The following is a 23,443-nucleotide window of genomic DNA, read 5'->3' on the forward strand; positions in this document are numbered from 1 at the left end:
CTCTTAGCTGTTCCGCGTGATGAGCAGAGTATCCTTTGATGGGTTATAGATGTCCCATTTGTGATAAGATCCGGAGGAGAACTCAAAAAGTGCGCCCTGCTGCCGCCATTCCTATGACGTCCTCTCATAGCAGTTTTATATACTGTGGCCATGTCATGGAAACAACCAAAGTGTCCTTTGATAGATAATTGGATAAAGAAGTTGTAGTATATAGACGCAATGGAATACTATTCTGCCATAAGAAAAGATGAAATAGTGCTATTTGTGACAACATGGACAGGTCTTGAAAGTATAATGCTAAACGTAATAAGTCAGACAGAAAATGTTGAGAACCATATGATTTCACTGATATGTGGTATACAAAAGTGAAAACAACAAAAAAACAAGAAAAACAAATGAAGAAAGAAAACTCATAGAGACAGACAATAGTTTAGTGGTTACCAGAGGATAAGGGATGAGGAGAGTGGTAGATGAGGGCAAAGGGGATCAAATATATGCTGATGGAAAGAGAACTGACTCTGCGTGGTGAACACACAATGTGATATATAGATGATGTATTACAGAATTGTACACCTTATATCTATGTAACTTTGCTAACAATTGTCACCCCAAAAAAGAAATGAAAAGAAATAGCTTTTGTCTCTTCCATCAATTGTATTTAATAGTGCGAATGGGGTAAATAGTGTATTTGCAAGTGACAAAAATTAAAAATGCTTTGAAGTAATTTTTAGCAAGAAAAGCAACGGATCTTTTATAAAATTTTGTATTTCAATACAGTGGGAAAAGTTGGATTACTGAACAAACTGTGCTGGCAGAATTAACTATTCATCTGGAATTAACTGAACTCTTAAAACATATGAAAAAATAACTTCCAGATGGATTAAAGACTTAAAGTTAAGAAAAGGAAACAGTAAATCTAGAAAAAGAGACTTCATGTACACTTTTGGGATTGAGGAAACCTTATTGAAGGTTATAAATCCTGACTGTCTTTTTTTTTTTTTTTTAAAGATGAACCTATTTGGCTACACAAAAAAACAAATACTTTGGTGTTACAAGATACCATAACCATAGTCAATAGATAAGCAGTAGATATGGAGGGATGATTTGGGTTCATATCTATGATAGACAAAGAGTTCTTAATTTGACAAAGACAAGCCATCCAATAGAAAAAAATGGGCAAAACACATAAATGGGCAATTCACAGGACAGCAAAGCCAAATTGCTAGCAAACCTATGAAACAATGCTCAAAGTTTAGTAGTCAGAGAAATACTAACTGAATTAACAATGATATGTCACTATATTAGTTTCCTCTTGCTGCCTAGCAAATGAACTCAAATTAGTAATAGCCTCAATATGATTTAGTTTTTGTGGGCCAGGAGTCAGGTATGGCTTAGGTGGGTTCTCTGCTCAAGGTCTTGCAAAGCTGTAGACAAATGTGACCGCCTTTTTTTTTTAGTAGGTGTTGGCAGCTATGTTCTCTGAGTCCTTTTCTAAGCTCACACAATGGCTGGCTGAATTCCATTCCTGAGGCTATAGAACTGAGACCCCTATGGTCTTGCTGGTTGTCTTCTGGGGGCCACTCTCACATCTTAGAGACCCCCATTGTTTCCTCTTAAGTAGCCCTCTCACATGGCATCTTATTTCTTCAAAACCTGCAGGTGAATCTCTCGCTCCAGTCTGGCAATAACAAAATACAATCATGAGAATGTCTGTTTTATCACCTTCGAGTATTCTTTTGGAGAAAAGAAAGTCACAGGTTTCTTCTCTTGCCCACACTCAAATGATGTGACGTACCTGCAGTCATCTTTGGATTCTTCCTACCTCAGTCACTTTATATCCATTAAATTGGAAACGATTCAAAAGAGATATTACATTCATTTCTGGGGGGGGGGGGTGATAGGTATGTGTAGGAAAGGTAACTTCTATTTATGACCATTGGAAAAGAGAATTATAGCCTTTAAAGACTACAGCATTCTTAGCAGTGGCAGAAAACCGGAAGCACAGCGAATGCCCATCGTTAGGAGGAGTGGTTGGATAGATGCTGCTACACCATGGAGTATTCGAGGCCTTTGCAAAAATGAGCTAGGTACCAATTAACTTGGAGAGAGTTGCCAGATACTGTTGAGTGAGACAGGCTACATAGAGAAAAATAATCTAATTCTTTGGGGAGGGGAGGTATAAACTCCCATGTATATATGTTTGTGTTTTTATTTGACTACATGTTTGTCAAGAAAAGTGTGAAATTATTTCTACTAAATTTTTAACATGGGGGTGGGGGGCTTCTTGATAAAGATGGAAAGACAATGCCAAGCAAAAAAAGAAAATATACTATGTTGAAAAGAAACATCCTCTTCCCATAAGTCTGATATGTGTGATATGGTCATATTTGCGCATTTACGTATAATTTTATTTCTATGTGTGAAAAATACTAGTACTATACACTTAAAATGGACCCATATATGGGAATATTCATATTTTTGTATAAAACTTTCAAAATGGATAGTGAATATTTATAGTTTTACTTAGCTATTTTATTTTTTTTTTGGTCAAAATATGTTATCTTAATTTTAAAGTCAATAACTGACATTTAGATGCCTTGAATACAGAAGTGTAGCAAAAAAAGATGGGGGGAAATGATGGTGAAGGATAGATATTGTTTAAACATTTATTCTTTATGTAGCCATACTAAGGTTGAGCAAGTGTATAGCCCTTAATAAAACTATGAAGTTCAGTTAAAATGTTGTTTATATATCCTGTTAAATAACTTTATTTCAGTTTCTATAATTAAAGTTCTAATTTTGACAAATCTTCCACATTGGGGGTTCTACAAAACTGAATGGAACATCTAGTTTTTAAATACATTTTCTTCTAGTGTCTTTTTCAGAAGAAGAGAAATTTCAGCTGCGAAAATTTGTCAATAAATCTTACCTGCTAGACAAGAGAGCCCATCGTCAAGTGTACTACAGTTTAATTGATATCCTTCTGGCATATTGCTATGAAACTCGTGTCACTGAAGGAGAGAGGAATGTAAGTACATATATGTCTGTGCTTGTTGGCACAGATGACTGTACTAAGGAAACTATTAAGGCATCACTCCTGTTGAGTGAGACCTGTTGTGCTGAATTACTTGTGGGGGGCGCTTTGTGTGGCGTTGCACATGTACATGGGTGGTGGGAACCAATGTGAAAGCATACTGCTTACTTGGTCTCTTTATCTTATCTCATGGCTTCAGTCTTTACAAATAGCAAGGTGGAGAAGTAAAACTGAAGTTAGAGAAAAAGGATCTTTAGGAGATAAATTGCCAAATAAGAGGGCTATTGCCACATGACACTTGACATCTGCAAGGGGGAAACTTTGCCATACACATATTCTTTCTCTGAGCTGTCAAATAGCAGGTGCAAGTATAGCACTTTACAAAAAAGGGAATCTTAAAGAAATCCTATTGTAAAAGTAAATTCTTTGTAAAGTACATTAGTATTCTTTTTTATTTTAATATTTATTGGGATGACAATTGTTAGTAAAGTTACATAGGTTTCAAATGTACAATTCTGTAATACATCATCTATATATTACATTGTTTGTTTACCACCCATCAGTATTCTCAAGTGATCTTTTTTTAAATAACGTAGACTTTATTTCTTCTTTTTTTTTTTTTTTTTTTTTTGGTGCCGAAACCCGGGAACGAACCAGACTTTATTTCTTCTTAAACCGCGATTGATTTTGTAAATGAAGAGCTAAACTTTTTTCTCACCTACATAAAAAAAAGGCTGGAAACCTGGAAAACAAAAGTCTTTCTGGTTAATGTGTCTCTATTTATAATTGTCCTTGCTGAAAGGGTTGTTCTTGAGCTGAGCATATGCTTTTCTTTTTTAAAATTACATAAATAGTTTGTATCATTGTGAAGGGAAATTTTTAACTCTGCCTATCTCACTTAATATCATAGCGGTAGCGTAGTTTTAGAGTTACAATTTATATGTGCCAAATTTTTTGTTGTCATGATTCCGAAAATTTCAAAAGTGATTCTTGAGATTTGCATTTGACTCCAAAATAAATGTCAATGAGGCCTAATATAACTGAAAATGCTTTTTGTTTCCCCTCATTTTGTAAAGATACTATACAATTGCAGAAAATGTTTTCTTTGTCAAAAAAATGCTTCATATTATTGCTTAAGTTAAGCAAGAGTGTGTAGTTATACTCGAAACAGCTTACCACTTTTATTCTTGTATCTGCATATCTGGAATCATGAAGTCTTGCAACTTCAAAACCATTTTTAGAATGTGCTTATTCTTACACGCATTCTCTGAAAGGCTAAATTCTTGGGCAGGTTTTTAAGTGCCATAGACAGCACTTGAACATTATGTTTGAGTCCTTTGGTAGATTATTTATCTAATGTTTTGGAGGCAAGTAACATTGTTGAGAACAGAAATTGAGCAAGCATTGCTTTGCTTTAATTTTTACTGTCAAAGCCCCTGCTTCTTTGCTCTTGTATTCTGGGACTTTTAACAGAGGAAAAGCTTTGCTTTATAAAACCCCATGGAAAGTAGACAGAAACTTGTCTTTGGTAGCGTCTGCATCAGGAAAGCAATTATTTTTTGCAATCACAGACAGTTCTTAGTTCTTATATACATCAACTCTACCCACATACTAGTTGAATTAATGGATACATTTGCTTTATTTTTAAATGTCTTGACCTCTAATGCAACAGTACTCTTTTTCCCTAAATGAATAAAGGTTGAATCTGCATGGAATATCAGAAAACTGAGTTCAACACTGAGCTGGTTTGAGGTATGATTTTTAGTTGCAATTATTTAGATTTTGTTAAGAAAGTTATTTTTCTGTTGTCATTAATTCATTTTGGGTAATTCAAGCCATTTCTTCACTTTTCAAAAGCGGAAGTTTTGTTGTACGAGTATTTTTTTTCCCCATCCTTTAAATAAAATTCTGATTCCATTTGTTACTCTTATACTGATGAAGCCAGGTAAGGTATTTTGGAAATCAGGAGAGGGCCAACATACTTTGGAGAAACAATGGGTACATGGTCTGTCAGAGGAGAATGTGGAGTGGAGTTTTTAGGGATGTTTGTAAATTGGCATATATTGGGGTTCAGCTCAATGATGGGAAGCAAACGTGGGTGATAATACTACTAACTGCCACTTATTGACCATCAGGGACTATGTTAAGTGTTTTATATGTATTACCTCACCAATTCCTTTCAATAAGTCTGTGAGAAGTATTACTGATATTTTATAGATGAGGAAACTTAGATCATACAGATTAAATAACTTCTCTCAGGTCCTACAATTACTATGGTTAGATGTAATAACTTTTTTAATATAATAGGACTTGTTTTTATATGTATTTTATAGAAAATAGTTGTGTAGGTCTTACCAAAAATATCAAAGTGTAACATCTTTAAATTTACTAGTTTTGAACAAACTGTTGTACATCACAGGAGTGATTAACAGTAGAAACTTAAAAAGTGTCAGTTGAAACAACTGCTAATTGTATCATCAATTAAGATGACTACTTTTTTCCCCCAGTTTAAATCCTAGATAAACTACATTTTAAGTTGTAAAATCAAGTTTGTTTCATTGCATCACTTTGTTCAAAAAATAGACGTCAGCAGGAACTGAAACACTTTATCAGAGAATCTTGCTACTCCAAGCATGGTCCATGGACCAACAGCTTGACCAGCATCCTCAGCTGGGAGCGTGTTAGCAGGGCAGAATATCAGTCTAGACCCACTGAATCAGAATCTGTAGCAAGAACTCCAGGGTTCATATGCATAATAAAGACGGAAAAGTACTGTTCTCTAGACTTCATCTGGATCTTACATATTGCCATGATCAGCATATAGTGGAGAAACTGGTTTCTGTAGTAATTGCATTGATTACTTATATTGAAAACAAAGTAGTTGGCAATTAATTTCACAGTCAGTTATTAAAATCTACATGCATAAATTCACCTATTTATGATTTTATTTTGAAATCTTTAGTTTTTGAGAGAACTTAGAATTGCCAGATATGCTAATAACTGTCAAACTTTTATAAGTATTTTGTTTTCTGCTTGAATTTTTTTAAAAGTTCATAATTCTTTTTAGACATAAACTATTCTTTGTCAGATACTCAATATTCTTAATCAGATCCCTTACTTATTAAGGATTAATATACATGGAAAGTATGCTGTTCCTTTAGTTTTAATTTTATATTTTAGGTTTTGTATAAGGGTTACATTTTTTTTAATGAAAACTCAATTTAAAAGCAATTTTGTGTAAAATTGCCTTTGTTTAGTGTTTTTAGTAAATTTTGAATAGCTAATGGTATCGGTTTAATACTGTTTGAGATAAAACACTTTTTTCCCCCAGAGATGTTTTCGTTTTCTCTTTGATAAGTAAAAACAAATTATTAAAGTAAATACCTATATTATTCATGCCCAAAGCAAAACAAACAAACAAACAAAAAATGAAGGGGAGGAGAGGGAAACTACGAACATGCTTCACTGAAGAGTCCTGACATCTTTCATCTACACTGTCTTGAAGGGTCCGAAAAGACAAAAACATGAAGCATATATCATTTAGAAATGTCTTTTATGTGCATCTGTATTTTGTTAGTGCCATGTGTTTTAGATTCATATTTGTAATTCTTAAGGGACTTTTTAAAACTTTCCTGCTACATATGTGATTTTTAAGGAGCATTTGTGGTATATTGATAAAATATGAGAAATTACAAAGACTAAGATTAAAAATTTTATTGTGAGGTGTATGTCTCCTTTTATGATTTTATATTTCTTTTCTACTTGGCTTAATGATAATCCAAACTTATAGTTTTTAATTGAGAATATTTTGTTATGTGCTTTTGTTTGTATGATATGGAAATGGTTACTTATTTAAATAATACTTCACAGACTTGGACTAATGTTCATGAAATCCTGGTGTCTTTTGGAAGAAGAGTTTTGTGCTATCCACTTTATCGCCATTTCAAGCTGGTGCTGAAAGCCTACAGAGACACCATAGAGATATTGCAGCTAGGTAAGATACGATGCTTGCAACATTGAGAACGAAAAGTTCTGTTTTTAGTCTCTGAGGAAGAAAATCATGATTTTCTTCTTTTTTTTCCTCTATACATAAATAAGTAATGAAAGTCATTCAATCCAACCACTTTTCCTCCCAGGTGTGTAAAGTAATAGTCCCTCTATACAAATATATAATCACACAAATCAGACCGAGAGGTATGGTGCTCTTTTTTTCTGAAAGGAGTAGGGAGATAAATAGAGAAGGTACATACCATATTCCAAACCAATTTGTATTATAGTAAATTGCATCATTCAGTATTCTAGGATGCCTGTCATTTTCTAGGCACTATGCTAGGATTGTGGGTATAATAATAAATGAGATAAATTTACTCCTCCTATGCAGTTGACAGTTTGGCCTGAAGGACAGTTGGTAATTAATAAGTAATTCCAATATAGATTGAAACATTCTCTGCTGGGGGGAGCACAGTGATCCGCTAAGAAGAGGCATGGAGGCATGGAACCTAAACTTGGAAGGTTCCAAGAAGCACAGCTACCCTAAGGACTTTTTTTTTTTTTTTAAGATTTTATTGGGGAAGGGGAACAGGACTTTTTTGGGGAACAGTGTGTACTTCCAGGACTTTTTTCCAAGTCAAGTTGTCCTTTCAGTCTTAGTTGTGGAGGGCGCAGCTCAGCTCCAGGTCCAGTTGCCATTGCTAGTTGCAGGGGACGCAGCCCACCATTCCTTGCGGGAGTCGAACCGGCAACCTTGTGGTTGAGAGGACGCGCTCCAACTAACTGAGCCATCTGGGAGCTCAGCGGCAGCTCAGCTCAAGGTGCCGTGTTCAATCTTAGTTGCAGGGGGCGGAGCCCACCATCCCTTGTGGGACTCGAGGAGGGCGTTGAACCGGCTACCTTGTGGTTGAGAGCCCACTGGCCCATGTGGGAATCGAACCTGCAGCCTTCGGAGTTAGGAGCACGGAGCTCCAACCGCCTGAGCCACCGGGCCAGCCCTACTTTTTTCTTTATTCCTTTTTTTCCTTAATTAAAGTTTATTGGGGTGACAATGGTTAGTAAAGTTACATAGACTTTAGTTGTACAATTCTGTAATACGTCATATATCCCATTGTGTGTTCACCACCCAGAGTCAGTTCTCCTTCCATCACCATATGTTTGATCCCTTTAACCCTCATCTACCACCCACCTCCCCCATTACTCTGAGGACTTTTGACTATTGCTAAACCCAACCTGAAAAAACAGGTATTTGCCAGTTTTAAGAATGTGAAAAACTCTAAGCTCTGAAATAAAATTGCAAAGTACCTGTGACAGCATCATTGAATTAAGTATATAATTTTCCAAGGTAATGATTTTGACAGGGATAGCGTCCATTTCTATATATAGTTGTGGCACATTTATTTAAAAGTTATTTTCTATACTTTATGGTCATTTCTTACATTCTCTCCTGGGGAGTCTCATCGTTCCTTTGTCCTTAGATAAAAGTGCTTCTGGGGGCTTAATTTTCAGACTTCTGGATAAGAATGGGAAATAAAGATCTTTCTTTTCCATCCAGGTGATTTTATTGGCTTAAAGGAAAGAATCATATCTCTAATGTTTTGTCCCTCCTAGAGATATACCTAGGTTTTTCTTTGACTTCTTTCTAACTCTGACTTCTCTTCTTGCCCTGGGGCCGGGGTGGGGGGGCGGGAATCATGTTATAAGTAGATTATTTTAAAGTAGAATTGTAAAAATGAATCATAGGTAAATGAAAGATACCTTTTTATTAATCCTGTTGGTTTAGACTAGCTGTATTTTATTTTGAAGGATTGTTGATTATGTGATAGAAGAGCCACTACGTTTCAGAAACCTATCTTTAATTTACATCTACCTTCTTCAACAGCGGGAAACAGCTTTGTTTTCTCGGATATTGTTTCTTCTTGCCTTCCATCCAAGGTATTTCTTGAATTGCAAAAATTACCTTGATATTTCATCAATCTGCTGTAAATGACTGATTGTTGAATTTGAGTTACATGTCACAATTAATTTAAGTTATACTGTATTACTTGAGCATTATTCATAGATTTAAACAGTGACAGTGCAAAACCCCCTGTACTTGTGCGAATGCCCATGCGCACACACACACACACACACACACACACAGACACACACAAATTACTTGTTACTTTTTATTCTCGGAAGTAATCTAGTTTTCTGGATTTTTATTTGAAAAGTAATCAGTTTCGTGATTGCATAACCAAAAATAAATTTGATTGCCTTGATTTACAATGTAATCAATTACTCAAAACAGTTTTAGTTGATCAGAATTGAAATTTAGACTTAGCTCGTCATCATTATCCATATTAGCCAGTTTTGTCAGCTGTTATGATAGCAGCAGAAAACATGAGGTAACAACCTGGAGCCTGGTGTGCTAAAAATGAATGAGAACCCTCTATAAACCATACATAGTGTGTTCTGTGGCTCATTTGGATTGAGGCTAGTTGGTGCTGAAACAGAGAGCTGGACTGTCTAGAATTCATGCCATAAGCTATGGGATGAGCTCTCTGGATGAGGATTATAACCTGGGTTTGTATAGGTGAACGGTACAGGTATGCTGTTATTGCCGTTTAAGAGTCAGTTATTTGGACAGCCCATAATTTTAGTGGGGGTAGCTGTGGTTTGGCATTTAATGTTTTTGAAGAATGAACTTGTGCTTACTTACGATTCAAAATGCAATCACAATGATCACACTTTTGTTAGACTTCAGCATAGTGTTTCCATAGTTGAAAGTAATAAATATTTCTTTTCTCAAAAGAAATACTGATCTTAAAATCTTAAATGGAACAAGCTTCCAAAACCATGTAGGAAGGCTTTAGAATCTACAGAATATTTCATTATAACTAATTGACTAAGATCTGAGTTTTTAAAGAGCCATGAATTTGCTTTACCTGACTTTACAAGCATTCTTTACTGGGACTTTGGCTATGTTTGATTTTGGGTTCCTTCTCCCACCCCTTCCCCACCTACAAAAGACTATGTTTCTCTTTCGCTGTTGCTGTCTAATCCGAATTCCATTACAGTCAGAAAGCCTGCTTTGTCCTTTAAGTACTAGTGTGGTGCTTAGCACTGGGCCTTGAGCGTGGACTGGCCGTCCCTAGTTAAATATTCTTGGGGCACATCGCCCCCTTTTTCCCTCTGTTCTTGTCTTCAGCAACTTTCACTTCCTCTGCCTTGTCCCGTCCTTCCGGCCAGAGTAGGTCGATCCTTCCTGGCAGCATCACGGCACTGCTGTTACTCATTGAAAATAAAGGAGGAAGGGGTCAAAGCAGACCAGCTTTTCTAAATGTCTTCAGAAATTTTATTCTGTTTAGAAATGCTTAGTTTAATATTTGAGTATACATTGTTCAACAGTTTACTATTTGCACTAATATCTACATTTCATTAATTTTTATAATCTTTATAAAGGTATTCTTCACTCTTCCATACTCTTGAGCAACTATTGAACATGTAATATAATTATAATATTGAAAGGACTGATCATCATGGAGTGGAAGGGAAATAACTATTTAATTTTTCCTTCCCTTCCCCTTTGATCTTATTTAGTCTATTCTTTCTCTTATTGTTTCTGATGAAATATGTATCCTATAAATATCGTATCACACACACATATCCTATAATACATAATAAATATTCTATAGCTTTTTCTGTCACTTTAGATTACAAGAGGAGTCTCACTGCAGTACTTAAAATGTCCCCTTTGAACTTGATTAAAAAAATAAATCTTCTCTTCCCCAGCTCTGGCCTGGTTGGGAAACAAGCACTGGGGAGGAGGCCCCTTTTGCTGTTGCAGGAAATACCCCTTGCTTCCAGAGCAGGTCTTCTCCTCAGTACCACAGGCTGCTTCTCCTTGCTTCTTGATGGGGGCTTTTATCAGGTATGGGTCAGACACTAGTATTCGTACCCCTCAATTTCCAAGGCAGGTAGGTTACACTCTTCATAGGCCCCTCTTAAAACCTTCTTTCTCATGGTTTAGGGTAACAGGAAAGCACCTCCACCCCTACCCCATGGAGGGTAGTAGAAACCCCATAGGACTCCAACAACTTGGTCCAGAGATTTTCTGGACCTCTATTTTTACCCTTAAACTACGGAGGTGAATATTAGTCTAAAGGGTCACAAATCAGTTTTTCGTCAGTTTCTCTGCCAGGATAGCATAGAGGGTTTAGTGTCTGTTAAAAGGGGAATACTTGTTATCTGTTTCATCCTTCGTGAATCTTACTGGAAGTGAGTCAGAAAGAGTCCTGCCTTAATATGCTAGTACAGTCGTAATAACCACACCTACTGAGTTAACTACTCTGTGTGCCAGCACTGGGCTCAGGTCTGTAGATATGATATCTCATTTCATCCATGTTGTCATCTGAGAAGTAGAGATTACTATGCTTCTATGTGTCAGATTTAAATTTATTTGCTGTTTTTTTGAAAATAGTGTAATTTTTGTTCAGACAGTTGTATGAAGATTTTGTTTTTGGCTAATAACATTTGAAATAAAATTTTTTGGTTCTGTTTTGTTTTTAAGACTAACAAAAACCTACCTTTCTATGAACATTTTAGGTCTGATGACTAGTACCTACAAGGCAGGCTATAAACCAAGAATCAACCTTCAGGAGATTAATTTTTGTTACCAATTAAAAGCAGGTTTTACTTCATATAATTAATATCCCTTATACGTTAGTTATTACTGGGCTTAACAACCAATTTTTCAGAAATGACTGCTTTACTGACCTCTTCTGTAGATAATCTAACAACATAATCGATGTGAAAGAAAAGAAGAACCGTAGCACAGGACTTGGGGCTGATGTTTTTCTTTAAGCAAAATGATTGTGCGAGGAATTGAGGTATGGCAAGCGTTCTGTGTGAGCTCTGAATTTTGATGCAACCTTGAAGATGAACTTGTTTTTAGCAGTTGAATCTATTTAGTCCAAAGTTTAAATGCTTTTTATTGAAGTGTAAAGGTTTCCCCAAATATAACTAAGATGATATTACTAGGATTTTCCAATGTTAACATATATCTGTATTTAATTTGTAGAAATTCCCGATCATGGGCATTTTAGAGAATTGTTAGGCCTTTCAGTTTTTACTCCTGAAGTACACGAAGTACAATTATTGTGAGAGTGGTTCAGTAAGTGTTCGTTGAGTGGTTCCTCGGGGTGCAGAGCGGGGTCTGGAGATAACAGTAGTGAACAGGAGGGATTAGCTTTCACTCAAGCCCCAGGGAGCTTAAAATTCTAACAGGGTTGTAGGGGGGTGGGCATGGAATTACACAGTCACCAGGTTTTAAAAAAATACATTTGTAATAAGTAGCTCAAAGGAGAAATAGAGTGAGTGAAAGTATAAAGCCAGGGAAACTGACCTACCTTTAAGTCACTTAAGACGGGTAACCTCCTATGGAGGGGAGCTCTGCCACATTTGACTTCTGATTCTCAGCTCCTACTAAAGTTTCCTGTTGTTCTAAAGTACTTGTTATTGGTTGCTGAGTTCATCTATTACTCATTCAACAGATACTCTGTTAGTATCTATGAAAAATTTTTATTATATATAGAGTACCCTGTAAATATGAAGAGCAGCAGAAAAATGAATTGGATGTATGTACTGTGTTTGGGGAGCATGTGTACTAGCAGGGAGGCTACAATGTCCATCACATCATAAAATATATAGTAGCACCTTACACGTGATGCAGACTAAGTAGTTCAAAGGGAAGAGGAACAGGTGGTGATGTTTCACTAGAGATTAGAGAAAGCTTCATTGAGGACATGAGATTTGGGCAGGGACCTGAAGAACAGGTAGTGTTCAGACATGAAAGGATGGAGGGAAGTGTTCTGAAATATTGTGAGTGAGCAGCATGAGGGAGTTGTTTAATCGGGGAAAGTTCAGTCAATACGCTGTCTGACCCTGACATTTGCCCTGCACCCTCTAAAACTGGTTGATAGGTCCTTTCCTATCTGAGTTCAGTGGTCACTAGAATTGATGTGTCTACTTCTTTAATAGTAGTAGTTTAATCACTTAATTTCCTGCTCGCCACCCTGGAGATGGTAATTCTTACTTTCTGTTTCCTACCTCATTCTAGATTGTTCTTGATCATTTTACTTCCTAGGCAGGACCCCACTGCAATTAAAATGTTTCTAAGAATTGAACAACCATGGTGCTGTCAGGAAACTTAAATAGTATGGGATTCAAATCAAATTGAAGTGCAGTTTGTATCTGTTTTTGCTGGCCACTTACATGCCAACTAATCTAAGAAAGGAGGGGCTTCCGAGCCTAGAGTGTGTGAGCAGCAGCTGATCTGTGACAAGGTGAGAAACGCTGTGCTGTAAAGTGATGCTAGTGCCAGTTCTTGACCTTGCTCTCCCTTGCATTGTTCTTCCACAAGGCAAAGCAATTCCTTTTACTCTCTTCTCTTCCTCTGAGCCCAAATCTGTGTTCCCAAGCTCTTGAATTGACACATTCTTCCTATTTATCTGTATTATCTATCCTCAGAGCATTTGTGCATTTATACATACACTTCTGTGTAGAAAGATATTAAGTATGAGCATTAACAGTGAAGGGTAGAAAATCAAATTCCAGTTATCTCCATAGAATTCTTTTTTGTCTAATAATTCTGTTATTCATTAAGTATTGTTAATCACTGAAATTTTTTAGATTGCTTTCGTGATAATTTCTGGGTTACATTTATATAAAACATTCTTTGTTCTTTTAAAATACTCTGTAGGGGGCAGCATATTTCATATGGTTTACAAATAATAAATTGCCTTTTAATTGCCACACACAGAGCTTATATTTTAAAGTGTTAGTGTTCTTTGGAAAGTCGAGTTATATCCTAATGCTTACTGGTGGGAGATGGCTTAAAATTAGCTGATTTCTTATTTAATTATACGTACAATTGACTCTTGAACGCAGGGGTTAGGGGTACTGGCTCCCCGCATAGTCAGAAATCTGTATATAACTTTTGACTCCCCCAAACTCAATTACTATTAATAATAGTCGACTGTTGACTGGAAGCCTTATCAAAAGTATAAACAACTGACTTACATATAATTTGTATGTTATATGTATTATATGCTGTAGTCTTACAATAAAGTAAGCTGGAGAAAAGATAAAGTTATTAAGAGAATCATAAAGAAAATACATTTACAGTACTCTACTGTATTTATTGATACCGTAAGTTTACATCATGTTTACAAGATGAATCATCACTCAGTACCTGCATCAATATTGTCTTATATGATACAAACACTGTACATGTTATATGTGTTACTGACACTACACATCGAAACTAGAACAATAATGAAAAAGAAATTCATATTTATTTATAGGTACAACGATTCATGCATCGATAACGAAGAAGCAGCAATATGCCTATTTTATGGTAGCCCAGCCTATACACTGACTAAATTGTTATAAAATTTTTAACTTTTTATAATAGATTTGTGTATGTTTTATGGTAATAAAGAATAAAATAAACTAGTTTCTACATATACTCTGTACATTCATGACATACCACTTTCCTAAATTTTTTTTGGTATTTCTAGTCTACGTAGTTTGTGAGGTTTTTCAAAAAGTTGCAAATCCAAAAAAATTTCCAGTGTATTTAATGCAAAAAATTCCTGAGTGGACCCATGCAGTTCAAACCCATGTTGTTCAAGGGTCAACTGTTTATCCTATTTAAATCTATATTGTATTTCTTGTACTATTTATTTAATATAAGTTTGGTTAATTTCTGCAGTTTCTCAGGTGAGCAATATTTTAAAAAAAAAACAGCAAAAAACCTAAGAGGTTAGATATATGGTTTTAATATTATGTCTTTAAAAAAGACTTCTATAGTTAGTGCCTCTTCTCTTTGCAAAGAATTACAGTAGTTCCTGCTTATCTGCAGTTTCAGTAATCCACAATCAGCCATGGTCCAAAAACATCAAATGGAAAATTTCAGGAATAAACAGCTCATAAATTTTAAATTGTGCAGTTTTGAGTAGCATGATGAAGTTTCTCTCTGTCCTGCTTTGCTTCGTCCCATATGGTGCGTGAATCATCCCTTTGTCCTTCGATCCATATGCTACCCACCTGTTAGTCACTTAGTAGCCCTCTAGATTATCAGATCAACTGTCAGGATGTCAGAGTGCTTGTGTTCAAGCCCTTGTTTTAATTAATAGCCCCCAAAGCGCAATAGTGATGCTGGCAATTCACATATGCCAAAGAGCTAAAGTGCTTCCTTTAAGTAAAAAGATGAAAGTTCTCAATAAGGAAAGAAAAAGAATCATGGCTGAGGTACTAAGATCTACAGTGAAAACAAACTTTCTATCTGTGAAACATAGTATATATAAGGTTTGGTATCCACTGAGGGTGTTGGAATGTATCCTCTGCAGATAAGGGGAGATGATTGTGTAACAGAATCAGTAAAGAGTTATAAGGATATATATGTATGACTTGGTCTTAGCTCTGAAGGTTATTGTGTAACAGGAATGACAAGACAAAAGATAAGATACAAAATACAAGTATTTACAAGACCCAAAGAAAGAGTCCCTTAAGCAAATACCTTAACGGCCAAATCCATCCTGTATAGCCTGTGAGCTAAAAATGCTTTTTTACATCTTTAAATGTTAAAAAAAAAGAAAAATAGTACTTCATGACATGTAACTTATATGAAATTCAAATTTCAGTGCTCGTGTATAAAGCTTTATTGGAATTCAGGCATGCTTGTCCACTTGCATACTGCTTCTGGCTGTTTTAGTGAAAAGACTGCAGAGGTTAGTAGTTGCGACAGTTTATGTGACCCACAAAGCCAAAATATTTACTCTCTGGCTCTTTACAGAAAAGTGTTCCTAGCCTTGCTATAGGTGTATATACAGGATTAGAGGGGAGCCCTTTCGGAGTGAGCTGAGGGCTGTGGCTGTGTTCCATCCCAAATAGTGGCCAGTGTTGAAGGGGATCATTTCAGCTGCTTTCTCCTCCCCACAGGATGAGATGTACTGATCTCACTGGTTCCCATTAGAGTAGGCTCCTTAACATTAGGAGAAGCAAACTGAGACGTCTACTTGGTCCAGCGGGTAAATGGATGAGGAGGGCAGGGTTTAAGGAAATTGGGAGTCAGGAGGCCTGTGTGAACTGAAGACATACATGCCCTGTCTGTGAGACTGTTGTTGCTACGTGGGAATGTCGTATTGCCAGGTTGGGGGACTGAAAAAGAAGTAGAAGGCAATGATCTTTAATATGAATTTTTTCACAATTTAAATATGAGCAATGCTGGAAGATTTAAACTAATACTCTTGTTACCGGAGAGTGAGTCGTTCTCGGCGCGGTGTTCAGGTCCTTGGCATCTTGAGCAAAGAATTCAATGAGACACAGAAATAAAGTGGTGAGAGAGCAGTTTACCAGAAGAGATATAGTACACTTCAAAGAAATAGAAATGGACCCGAGCAGTAGAGAATGGCTCAAGGGACCTGACTAAGGTGGTTTTTATCTTTTTCTCTCCAATGGGCTTTGGACCATGATTGAACCCTGGGCTTTGAACCTGATGGAACCCTGTGATTGACAAGAGGCTATTACCTCATCTTTTTTAAACTGCACAGGTGTGAGTGGCCGGTTTGATCTAGTTGGGTCTCTTGTACCCATTTGTTTACAATGGAAATGGGAAGTTTTAGACAGAGGGGAGGTCTTTTTGGCAGTTGAATTGCTATGGATTATGCAGGAATGCAGAGACCCAATGCCTGTCTCTGACTGCCTGCCTTGTTTTCTTCTTGAGAGACGTGATCCCCATAAAATCTCTATGGGAAGTTGAGGGACAGGTCATCTTTTCTTCTGTATTTGCTTCCTGCTAGACAGGGCCTTAGAGCTGTCCCTACCTATTGGGGGACTCACGGAACTCTCTCCCTATCTGACTTCAGATAAGAGGAAGGGGTCTCAGGATCCACCTAGAAGACCATGTGTTGCCTTCTTTGGTTGGGACTGGTGGTTTTACTGGGGTATCTGTATCCCCAAGGCCCCTGAATGAGGAAAAATAGTATTTAATTAATAAATCTGTTAGCTCTTATAGAGCCTGTGGCCATTCAACCAGTCATTTGGGTGGCGTCAGTTGTCCTGGAGCTGGGCCCAGAACAGGTTGGAAAGAACATTAGGCTTCAGTGATTACAATCAACAAGTATACTGGCCTGGGGGAATGTTAAAACCTATTTGGTTTGTGGGATGGCCAAGAGTTAGGTCCAGAATGGCTTGGGGGCAGGGGGGATGTTGGGAAGTCACAGGCTTTTAAATAGTTGTCTGAGGCTGGGGTGAGAAACATCCTGTTATTCAGGCTAGGAGCAATCTTTAGTCTAGGATTCAGAAACTGATTAGAAAAGTAACTTTACTAACAATTGTCACCCCAATAAACTTTAATTTAAAAAAAAGAAGTATTCAAAGCCTGGGGCTAAGGAGCTAAGAAACTAGGGAAAAGGAGACTTAAAATTTCTATAGTGAGGGAGGCTTATAACTTTTGTAGTGAGGGAGCTCTCCTATATCACTATAAATCATGGTAATTCTGAGAGCCCAAGTCAGCCAATGGGGGTCATTAGTTTTTGATTTAGGCTCTAGAGCAAGACAAGTGCCAGATACCTTTTTGGACCTGCTAGTTTCCAGCTGACTAAGGGCTTGCCCGAGGTCTCTGCTCCTTCAGTCCTACCTTGAGACTGAGTCTCAACCCTATGTGCGTTCCCAGATTAGGTGGGGAAGGAGGTAGGATGTGTCCTGCATTCTCTAAGTAGCTGTGACCAGAAACCTTAAAAAAACAGCAAAGCAAAGCAAAAGATCCTGTTCCACTCACTTTGTATTGGTCCTGTTGTTAGCCAGCCCAGGTCACGGTGCAGAGGATAAATCATAGGACTCCAACACCTCACCTAACTCTGACTCACCACTGGGTGCTTTTCCGTGTGGATGAGGGGAGGGTCTCGACAGGAAGAAGCAAACAGCATAGGCCTAATGAATGAGGTTTAGTGGTAGTTATTACCCAAAGAATGTGTAGGATTTAGAAAAGGCTGGGAGAAGGTATTCTCTGAGAAAGTAGAAGGTAAAGAAAATCAGGGAGAGGAAAAGAAGTTATATATGTCTAAGAAATGGCAAATATCCTGGTTTGTTTGGAGGCCTGGGATATGAAGGCGAATTGAAGGGATGAGGTGGGAATCGTGTGTTGGGACAGGACTGTGGAGAGCCTGCAGTGGAGAGGCTTGCTACGAACTCAGTGTTGTTCAGTGAGGGACCACTGGTGAGTTGGATGTTGTGGTCTGAGCAGGCTCATGAAGTCCGAGTCACCTGGCAGTAACACCAAGGACAGTCATTGATGGGCGTGAGGTAGTAGTGTGGTGAAGACATCGTTTGGGATAGGTAATACAGTCTGAACTGGAACGCCAGCAGTGGTACTGATACAGGTTAGCTAGCATGTCCCTAGGTAGACAGGGAGGTCCCTGGTGGAATAAACAAAGACAGCCATATCCTAAAACTCCAGGTTTTGAAATCCTTCGCTCCAGGACAAAATGTAACAATGCCTTGAAGTTAATCATAAAATTCCTTTTAGCCTGACAAACAGAGCAGATCTGATAGATAAGAGTGGGTTACTTTGCTAACTCCTTTAGGGTGGACAAGCAGAACAAATCTGGTAGATGAATTTCATTAGAAGGCACCAGTTCCCCTTGTCAAACAGTTCCCTTCTTCAAACAGCTCCCCTTCCCCAAACAGGGAAGGGAAGCTATAAAAGTAAGAGCTTTTGCCTCAGTCACGGGCCACCCCCATTCGGGACCCCCTCCCACTCGAGAGCTGTGACTCTTTGCTTTCAGTAAACTATCCTCTTTTTAAAACTCTCTGCCTCTTCTGGGTCCATGTTTCCATTCTTCAGTCTCATGAGACACGATCCCAGCACTCACCCAGAAACTGCTGGCAGATCCAACATCATCTGTATCGTTTGGGGACTCACAGGAAAATATTCCTACATCATTTGGGGACTCACAGAGACATATTCCTCCTTCACTTGGGGACACAGGAAAATATTCCTACATCAGTATGGAGGAGGAAGGAGTTCTGTGAGCAGGTGCTGCACAGGTGGTAGGGTAGGAGGAAGTGGTAAAGGGAGTCCCAGGGCCCTTGATCCTGTGTGACCTGCTGTCCTCCTTCCCTTGTCATGTATAAAGTGCTTACATGTTGATTGTCTCACTTAATTCACACAGCAGTTCTGAAGCATTTCCCCCTCAATTTATACGTGTGGAAAGAGATTCAGATTAAGTACCCAAGAGCTAAGAGATCACACCAAGAGCAAGCAGATTTTTGGCTTACTATCATTTTTACTTTACAGAGAGATTAGTTGAGAACTGCACAAGATTATTTATACTTAGCTTTTTAATGATCTTTCCTCAGCCTTTTAGAACTTGGGACTAGAATTCTAAAATCTTAATTTCATAATGAAATTTTCATGTAACCTTTTAATGTAAATTAAACTCGTAGATATAGTTATCTAATCAGTTTTACTAAATTATATTTAATGTACATTGATTGAAATATAGAGAAGCACAGTCATTTTTACTGGTATGCAAACCATTTATCAGTAAGCAGACACTCTCACTATAATATAGAGAGAGTATCAAAGGGTTCAGTTTCTTTCCTTCTGCTTTGACATACTGACAAGCATTTCATATCACCAAAGGGACCCATATGCCTGGCACTGTGTTTGTTTTTTTCTTTTATGAGCCATTTGAGGAATCCAGTTGTCTTTCTTTCTATATATTTTTACTTCTGACTTCATGCACAGTTTTAGTTTTCCCAATTAAGAACTAAGCTAATTCCAAAAAATAAGTCAAAATTTTTAATATTAAGTAATTTCTATGGGGAAAATGAAGTATAATTGTCTTAATTAAAGCAACAATGAAAAAAATTTATTTTAAATTGAACTACCAGTCATTGAGATACACCCTGTATTCATAAGGTGGAAGCATTGGAATAAAGTTTTAGCCACAGAATTATGAAGTTTTCGATGCTTATGGATTATTTTTTAACCCCGATTTAGATTGCAGCTGTTTGAAGAACTTTTTTCCACACATGTTCAGCTTCTTAACCTTCCTACTTTTGTACTTATGTGTAGATGGGATTTTCTTTGTTAATGTTCTACCTTGAACTTGGATGCCTCACTCTTAACTGTCTGAAGAAAGTGAAATTAGTCATGCTGCCATAATGTGATTTGGTGACATCCAGCCATGTATTTCTGAACTTACACAGCCACTACTTTGACAGGTGCCGTAAGGAGGATGGAGTTAATGTCAAGGTTATCCTTTCAAACCAGCTCATCCAGCAGGGATTGTTAGAGCAGAAAAGGCAAAAAGCAGCCTTGGGTTAAATTCATTATTTGAGCTTTTGATGGTGTAGTGATATAAGAAAGCTAGCACAGCTACAGTTTTGTCTTGTCAGGGATATCATATGGCTGTAGTAAGGGAATGTACAAACAAATTATGTACTCCACCTTTGTTATGACAGAATAACAGAAATCTAAAGATCACGGCAGGTATTACAACTAGTATGTGTTCACTGAGAAGTTTGGCCAGGTGTTTTAAACTCTGGTTCTATGTGCTCCAGACCACAGCAACAACCAACCTCTACTGAATGGATCATATAATCTGTTAGACGTTGTTCAGCCCAGGGAAGACAGTTGGAAAGCCAGGTCCTTTCTCACCCAAGAGTTTGCCACAGAAGGTAATGAATACTGACACCGTATCTATTGCATGGTGGCTGGGAGGCAGATGTACTTATTTTCAAGTCCTGACTGTTGCTTCCTACCTGTGATCTTGGCCATTTCCTTAATATCTTTGAGTTTCAGTTTCCTCGTTTATTGAATAAGCAAGAAAGTACCTAATTAGTAGGATTAAATGATGCTGTATATGAAAAGTGCTTGGTGCGGAACAAGTGGGTAGCTACTATCTACCTTAACAGACTGGACAGGCGTGCCGGGAATTACGAAGGAACCTAAGCCAGCTTGGGGGAGAGTTGGACCCCAGTTCCTAAAGGAAGTAATGCCCAATTTGAGACCTGATGGTGAATTAAGGTTGGATTGGGGGTTGTGTATTCCAGGCAAAGGGGACATTTACAAAGCATGTGTTTGCTTTGTGTTCACTTTCTTTGTGGCTATACAGATAATGTAATTTTAATAACAAAGAATAATTTAAGCATTGATACAGAACTAAATTTGTGCTCAAAATAGTAACTATTATTATTGCCTTAAGTGTGTTTCTTACTACAACTCAGAAATGTAAGAGCTTAAATGGCACCTGAGAAATGTAAGGATAAAAAAATTAAATGGACTGAAAAACTTTCATAAAGCTAAATTTGACACATGTCTGTGTTGTCAGGGACTTGGTTTTATGCTACTTCCTGTCAGGGCCTGACATTGAAACAAATTGCCACACTTTCATCGTCTGAATTTTGATTAATAATAGACACAGTTTTTCTGTTATTTCTTTTTATGGTCCAATGAGCAATGAAAATTAATGTTAAAAATAATTATCCTTCCTGATAATATAGTCTCATCAAAATCCCAGAATTCTAGCCAGGTTATGTACTAAGTTATACGTTTTTAAATGACAGCATTTACAAATGAAGACCAAGCAATGCTTTTGTTTATGTATTTTGAATAACCACCTCTTTTTCCTTTACCCTTTTTGGCTTCATGTCTTGGGTAGCTCAAAACTTTAAGGGCAGAACTAGATACCCAGTAAACCGCAGCCATACGGCATCTATAATGTACCAATAGTTGAATAGAAATTTAGCTCTTACTGTATAGAGTTAACAATTTTTATTATTTTTCCTATGCTGGCTTTAGCCAGTAAAAACATTCACTGTTCTGATAACCTCCTAAAGATGGGAGCCTTAAACCATGAGATTATTGCAAAACCTGATCTGCTAACAGGAAGATTTCCAATCGCCAATGGCTTTTTTAGCTCAGTCTTGAGACACATAACCCGAGGTGCCACATCTGTCCAGAACAGGAAAGCCCATTGTTTTTAGTTTGCCTTCCCTTTAAAGGCAAGCTGGGGAGTGACTGGCCAGACAATGTATTACATACTGTTTACTGCCCATCTCTCTGTTACTGTCCTCCATATTTTTCTTTGTCGTTATGTTTCTCTGTTGTCATTAGACAGCCCTTTTTCCCTGAAGTAAAATATGCATGGCACTTGTCCTTTATGCACCAGGGTACTCGTTTTTAACGCCTTTAAGAGATGTTGATCCCAGAAGCCTCTCTTCCATGGATAGGGTTGGCTTAAGTGTGGACTGGCTCGATCATAGAGAATCCCTGACTCTTTGAAGATTGAACATTCTAGCTCTCTTCATTGCTGCGGTAAAAATAGTTACCGTGGTTACTGTGCAAGGTGCCTTCTTTTTCCTGCTTTGGACCAGGCAGTGAACTGGCTGAAAATGGTCATTTTACTGCAGTGTCTTTGAGCAGATATAATTTCGTTGGATTTAGACCTGAGCAGTTTATTAATGACGATATAATATGTGAGGAGCCCACGACTGGATATAGCTCCACAGGAGCCATGTAGCCACTGACCAAATGATAGCCTGGAGAGGGCCAGTTTTTCCTTTGCTGATAGCTGTTAGATAAGTGGTTGACACCCTGAGAGAAAGAGCAGTCAGTACAAAAGAGACTATAAAAAAAAAAGCTGCATACTTCCTGAGTCTCTTGGCTGTGGTGTTGGAATCCTCTATGGTGATTTAGTGGGAACAAAAGAGATCAAATATAACCTTGGGGTAACATACACATTGTTGGGGGGAGGATGGTTTTAATGTACTTTTTGTTCTAGATTGTCAACTGCCAGTAGCCTAGTTACCTTTTACATTATTTGTCACATAGCATACTGTGAAAATAGTTTGAATAAGACTTACAATGAAAATACAACTTTTGAAGAGTGCATAACTTTCCATTTCTAAACTGCCTTCCATGTAATTTTCTAAAACGACCTGACCTAAATATTGCTTCTTAGTTGTTCAAAAATACATTTTAAGAAAATTTAAGTATGAATTAAATATTTTAGCATTCTTTGTCAGTATTTCAAGGATTGGCTATATAATCAAGTATGTCTAACTTTTTGTTAAACAAATGTTTATTGTGGAGAATTTTGAAAATAATGGAAAGTACAAAGAAGAATAAACAACTGTAATCCTACATGTAAAACAATGTCAGGTACACACAGGTACTCACATATTTGTTCAACGACTGTGGAGGCAAATACTGTTAATATCATTTAGATATATGTTAATGATTTTTCTCCATGTGTATGGTTTTTTTAAGAAAGTATGGATCAAAGCATGCAAATACAATGTAACCTCTATAAATTAAAACAAAATTATTACTTTTGACATTACTTTTATTATTATTTTGTGATA

At 37.2% G+C, this 23,443-nt stretch overlaps 1 protein-coding gene across 1 annotated transcript in view; it reads left to right on the forward strand.

Moving 5' to 3' along the window:
* Positions 1–23,443, forward strand: part of SHQ1 (SHQ1, H/ACA ribonucleoprotein assembly factor) — a 150,001-nt gene that overhangs the window by 66,863 nt on the left and 59,695 nt on the right. Inside the window, exons 7-9 of the mRNA XM_081072717.1 lie at positions 2,874–3,028; positions 4,733–4,786; positions 6,905–7,028. Of these exons, the coding sequence (XP_080928843.1) occupies positions 2,874–3,028; positions 4,733–4,786; positions 6,905–7,028 (333 nt within the window). The remainder of the gene's footprint in view (positions 1–2,873; positions 3,029–4,732; positions 4,787–6,904; positions 7,029–23,443) is intronic.

The sequence above is a fragment of the Rhinolophus hipposideros genome (assembly GCF_964194185.1).
Source record: "Rhinolophus hipposideros genome assembly, chromosome: 14".
NCBI lineage: Eukaryota > Metazoa > Chordata > Mammalia > Chiroptera > Rhinolophidae > Rhinolophus > Rhinolophus hipposideros.